Source organism: Symphodus melops (assembly GCF_947650265.1).
Source record: "Symphodus melops genome assembly, chromosome: 22".
NCBI classification, from domain to species: domain Eukaryota; kingdom Metazoa; phylum Chordata; class Actinopteri; order Labriformes; family Labridae; genus Symphodus; species Symphodus melops.
In genome coordinates this window covers 5,726,939-5,733,289 of record NC_136712.1, presented here as the reverse complement: position 1 = coordinate 5,733,289, position 6,351 = coordinate 5,726,939, and the positions used below count along the sequence as shown (strand labels likewise).

Genomic DNA, 6,351 nt, shown 5'->3' with positions numbered 1-6,351 from the left:
ATGCTTGTATGAATGCAAACGCTTGAAAAGCAGCGGTCTGCTTCCCAGAGACCCATAGGTGGCATGAATTCCACTCTGCGGCAGCGTCTCACTCGGCCCTAGAGGCTAAAGCAGCGATGACCAAAGCCAGTCATCATCACTAAACCCCCCTGACTGTGAAGAAGCAACCCCTGTCTCTACATTTCTCATCATCTTTCTCTTCTTACAAAAATATTTCTCCCATTATTCTTCCTCAACCACCATTTTCCTCTTTTCATCTTCAGCATGTAGATTGCATTATGAAGGGAGGAAAAAAAAAAAAGAACCTCCCCATAGTGCTTCAGTAGAGCCGTAATGGCAGTTGAGGGAAAGAGAAACCGGTATGAATTCACATCCTACTTTACAACGCCACAATTGGTCCCACTTTGCATCTATGGCGATTACTCAAAGAGCTCCCATTTCTTCAGGTCTGTTTCGCCTGCAGGCTCGTGCCTCCTTGATGCATTATGCCGAGCTATAACGATGACATGTGTATCTGTGTGTGTGTTTAATGTTTGACTGACTGCAGGGCATCAAGAACGGCAAAGGGCTGCACAGCAAGAAGGAGGTTCCCATCCACAGAGTGGCAGACATCTCAGGGGTAGGGTATCTTTATTTTGGATATAGACGCTCACCAACTCTAAAAAGTGACGGAAAACAAGTGTTTTACAAATATGGACTCATTGAAACACTCAAATACACTCGAATGGTGCTGCAGTGGAGGCAGTTCAATGTGTGCAGCACCAGAGTCCAAGGACACAAAGTTGGTTAAACAAATAATAATTTAAAAAAAAAAATCTAATTTAGGCCGACAAAGCTGGTAAAGTGTAACACAGCTGCCCACCACTAGCTGGAGCTGAAGCTTAAATTAGTCGTACAAACTGGTTCTATAAAGCCCTACTACATGGATGTAAAACAAGTACAGTGGAGCAAGCAGAGCAAGAAGTCAGTGTGTTATCTAACCTGTGCCTTTTTACAAGATGTTTTAGTAATCAGTTGATTAACAGTCAGTCGTTTTATGATTATAATTAAATATAATAATCAAAAAAGTTACTAATACTGTTGTGTACGCTCTCGATTTATAGTTCTTTAAAGAAAGATAATCAAAACCAAGCAGAGAATGCAATTGGGAGCATCTCCAGTATGTCATCAAATCAAATCTTTTGTCTCAGTGCCCAAAAGGTACAAACGTGTTATTTAACACACATTATTCCCCGTCCCGTTTCCTCATCTGGAAGCAACTGAAGCTGCCTCTAAAAAATAATCAGCGCCATTAATAAACCCATCAGTGGTGCTTGGTCCTAGCTTGTTTACGTGGGCCCAGGGGCTTGATAGAGGCATCATTTGGCTAATGAAGCCTGATTGGGAGTGCTCACCAAATGAACATTAGCACGGCAAAGCCATAAAATCTTTCAGTAACAAGTAATGGGTGATTCTTACACATTTTTTTAAGTGTTTTTTTTTCCCCCACCCTGGGAGCTGGTTCTTAAATGTGATCTCTGTTAATGTCTATTCCTTCTCGTGTTCAATCCCCCCCCCCTTTCTCCTGCACAGTGCAGTTTTTATTAACACACTACATGCTGCAGTGAGTTGTAGCTGTCCAATGTCAAAGTGAGTGGCCGGCCTAGACAAAGTCGCATGGAGAGGGAAGCAGTGCAATCAACTGAAATGTGAACTGATGCAAAGATTGAATGCAGGCACTGTGTTGGTCATTGTCGCCGGCTAGGTGCTGTTCTTGCCGGTTAGCTATTTTTATCGTTGTGTTATTCTCAAAGCACCCAGGAGGGAAATTGAGGTCAGTCAGGTGGTGGATAAGTCACCCTTTTGTTCCTGGGTGTTGTAAAATGTAACTTTCTCTTACTGGGATCCATTCTGTTTTTACTTTATTTATAAAGTACACTTTTTTTTTTTTTCCCCCGTGAAGTTTGAAATGGTCAATTTTCATTTTATTGTGACCTTTGCCGTTACAAACAGCCCCTGTGAGCTTGTTTTTTCCCAAACAGTTATTCCAGAAGCTTTAGCCTCCACACTAAAGTGCATTGGACAGACATGTGGACTTAGCTACCACATAAATAACTCCCATAACAGCTTAAACGTGATTATTTTCGGCTGCCTTTATGTGTCGACACTCTCCTCGATTAGCCGTCACTTAAACATTTTGATGAGCCAAATTTGAACTCCAAAACATTAGTGCCTCATTGTCTCTCACTTGAGCCCTCTTTCTAGCACTTGCACTTTTCGGCTCTTGAGACACATTTGCTTGAATTAAATCAGGCCTTTTTTTATCCCTCTGTATTAGTCCTTTTTTTTTTTTTCTTCTTCTTTTTTTTCTTTTTTTTATTTGAATTCATGCTCAGAGTGGTTCACCAGATTCTACGGCCATGTGTGAGCTCTGTAAGTTGCTGTCACCCTGCATTGGAACAGACGCAGCCAGCCAAGTTATTAAGGCAGTTTAACACCAACAGGATTTCAGAGTGTGCCTAATAAGTCAGACATTGCTCTGCCTAAGTTCTCTGATGTTGTGCTGCTCCACATTATCATCATCATAACCTCCCTGTGTCTTATTATGTCAGCACGACAGCTAAATTATTGGGCCCTGTAAAAATAATTATGACAGGGAATTGTTTTGCTGACTGAGCAGCCCTGTGCTATTTCATCAGGGCTTTGAGTGCATTTTATACCTAGACACCCTCAGAACTCAAACGGCTAAACTGATAAGAGTTTTTTTTTTTGTGTGTGCAGGAATGACTTGGGAGTTGGATAATTAATTTACTTTAATAACGACGAGAAAGAGCAATATGTGACACGCCCAACACCCAGCTGGAGATTTCACACCTCTTGCAAATTAAAAACTGTCCCAGTGACCCAGCAAAGCATCTGATGGTCTCAACATTTTAATCAAATGTGCTGTGTCATGCGTTAAAGTGTGACATCAGCGCTGTGAAAACAGTCCCTTATTAGTGGTTTAGCTTGTTGCTGTTGTGTGCAGCTGCAAACTCCCTCCCTCCATCAACAAATCTCCTCGCTTCCAATAGGACACACACAACCGCACACGCGCACCACACAGGAAGTGCAGCACAGTTCAGGATCGTTGCCAGTCGGTGCCGGTAGGCGTGTGTGCGTGCGTGCGTGCGCATGCACCAGTTGTTTTGCTAGGCTAATGTAATGAGCATTTCTTAAGACCAAAATAGCAACAACACCCCCCTCCCCATCATTCCCCACCCTTCCTTCCTTTTCTTTTCTCCTCTGTGAAACACACCCACACGCAGCTGCACACGTGCAAAGACCCCCCCCCCCCCCCACACACACACACACACACACACGCACACACACGCACACACCCAACCTACTTACCTATAGAAAATACACACTCCTAAACGTCAGCATCATTTATCTCGGTGGTAAAGGTTTACTGAAAGGGATTATGTACAATGAGTGGGATGCGGTCCCAAATAGTGCACAGTTTATAAACATAGTGTAGGAGAAGAACAGAGGGGGTGGGAGCAGAGTGGATAAAGCACTTGACTCACCTCGTACCTCTAAAGGTTGCATAATGAGGTCCTCTCTTCCCTCATGTCTCTCCTTTTTTTTTTTTCTCCTCTAACCGAGTTAGACTGCTCAGCCCACTCACTGCAGGTGCTCTGAATCTGTTTGTGTGAGCGACAGAATGTTTGGCTCCGTTGTCTCCCACTCAAGGGGCTATTTTGGACTGCAGTGGGTGGAGTTCAGGTGGTTGCATCTTATGTCTAAAGCACGTACCCTTTCTCTTACAACACCGTGTTACCGAGTCCCACTGGTGACTTGTTTTTGCAGGATTTTTCTGGTCTCTCACATCTGTTACTGCCCTTCATGTGATGTACATATCCAGTAAATGAAAGGGAAGAAAATATCTCATTGAAAACACGTCCTTCAGAGTTTTCTTTTGTTCTTTTTATTTTTTTAAAGCTTCAACATCCACTCATAGTAGAACGAGAATGGCTTTGTTAGTTCTGACTTTCCTTGTTTGAACTCTGTCTTTTGCTCCAAGCCTTTGCTCCAACTCCAGTGGCCACACAATCACACACACACACACACACACTCTTCACTGGTCCATGACTGGCCGCTCTATTGTGCCTGCCTACGTCCTCCTGCCTGCAGTAGGCACATATTAAATAATCGTTTATCGTTTCTGAATCCCCCCTCCCGCCGCTGCATCACCAGCCCTGCTTGAATACACATGATTTAACTCTTCTTGTAATTTTGGCCCCGGCACAACAATAACCCAGTGAGTCACCCTTTGCAGACAGAAACGGAGGAAGGAGGGGGGAGAGTATTATGTTTGATTGCATGAGGTTCAAGGCGTGTCAGGGAGAAGTAGAGCAGACATCATTAGGCCATAGAACAACTTAAAGGTGTCTAAAAAAGCTGACCGATTCTGTCTACAATAAACATACTACAGTCTGTCGGCATCTGTGTTTGGTACTTGCTTTTTGCTTTATTTAGGTGAACAGATTTTATGGTCTTTCATCAAATCATGTCATTTCTAGAGCTCGACCTGACTCTCTTTCCTTCCTTTTTTTGTTAGGAGACACAGAAAGCCAAGCAGTTCTTGCCCTTCCTGCAGAGAGCTGGCCGGTCAGAAGCCGTGGTAGAATACGTCTTCAGCGGCTCCCGCCTCAAGCTGTACATGCCCAAAGAAACCTGCCTCATCACATTCCTCCTCGCCGGTATGTAAAGCTTTTTTTTTTTTTTCCCCTGGTCCGAAAGGTCTTTTAGTGACCTCCAACAACTCAATTCTTCATCTTTAAATACATTAACTGCTGCTGTTTCAAATTGAACAGGCATGTAGTTTCAAGGAAAAAAGAGTCTTTATTAGAGGAGTACTTTTTTTTTTTCTGAATAGAAATGTCTGCCTGCTTAGAGATCAGAGTTGAAGCCCTCCTGACATCTCTCAGCTGCCAATACTTACAGGGCAGAGGGCAAAGCCGGGTACGTTGTACCAGCCGCAGCCCACCCTCATTCAGAATGCTGAGGTTGACGTGAAGCATGTGTCCCCTTTGACCTCACCTTCCCCTGTCGGGATCTTTGCCAATCCTGACATGCACTCATGCCATCCATTCCAGGCCTTTTCTCTGATACCCCAGAGGTCGCCATCTTTATTACAAACCCAACACTGTGTATGCTACAGGTGTTTTAAACTCGAGTAGACGGGCATGATGCTGTATAAACTTAGTTACATAGTCATTGATTAAAGATATTTGGCTTCTCCCTTGCTACGTTTTTTTAATTGAAACTGTTTGTTGTGCCACACACAAGTTGTCTACATGGTTGCGTTGGGAATAAAGGAAGAAGGCGGGGCAAAGTTGTCGAAGTCGGCTCTCCTCCAATCACCAGCCATCACCTGAAACACATCACAGTGAAAGAAACGCAACCGTTCTCTCCATAGAGCGGGAGACGGAAGAACATTACCTTAAGATAACTATGATAATATCTACATGTTTAGCATTAAGCAGCTGTCACTGTGTTTTACCTAGCTGGGCTTATTTTGCTCATCTCCTTCATGATAAGCAGAGAAAGTAAAGGGTTCAGGATTTGGAAGAATCATTAAGAATCGGTTAGTCACTTGAAGGAAAGGTATTGGCAGCTGTTTTAATGAGCAATGAGGCGAAACGGTTTCATTTTCACCGGTTTTGACTTTACAGATGTGGAGGTTTTCACAATCTTTTTTTTTTTTTTTTTTTTGGTTGATATATGGTTCAGAAGACGAGTCCATTATTCTTTAGGATTTTCAGCATGACGAAACAACAGTAGTTTAGGGCAACATGCAGATGGGATGAAATACAGACTGTTTGATGGCAGGTCTGGCCGTTTATTTCAACTCCTCGCCCGTCTTGACAGTTTGCGCTCGTAATAAAAACACTTAGACTGTATCTTTGGCAGCCAACAATGATTTGCACATCCACCCAGATCACAGGAATGGTGCGAATGCTGATCCCTTATTCCACAGCGGATGATACTCTGTTATAGTTAGCAATAAAAAAAATCTGTTTCAATCCATCTCCATTTCATTCAGCCATACATTTCCTCTCCACTCCCATTCGGACAAACATCATATAGTTCTGACAAAGACTCTGATTCAGTTTAATTACCCGTGGCTAAACCGTTGATGCATTCATTAATTTTGCAATTTGCTTCTGATTGTCTCTGCAGTCCACTGATGGCTTCCGTAATTGCATTTTTTTTCCTTCCTCCACTGTCTGCCACGAGATGTGTTGACATGATCCGCGCCAAGAAGAAATCAACACATAGGACCATATAGGACTTTTTTTTTTTCCTTCCTTTTTATAGCACTTA

The 6,351-nt window shown here is 43.1% G+C and overlaps 1 protein-coding gene across 1 annotated transcript in view; it reads left to right on the top strand.

Moving 5' to 3' along the window:
• snd1 (staphylococcal nuclease and tudor domain containing 1) overlaps positions 1-6,351 on the top strand; it is a 164,695-nt gene that overhangs the window by 40,113 nt on the left and 118,231 nt on the right. Inside the window, 2 exon segments of the mRNA XM_079335501.1 lie at positions 548-619; positions 4,583-4,724. Of these exon segments, the coding sequence (XP_079191627.1) occupies positions 548-619; positions 4,583-4,724 (214 nt within the window).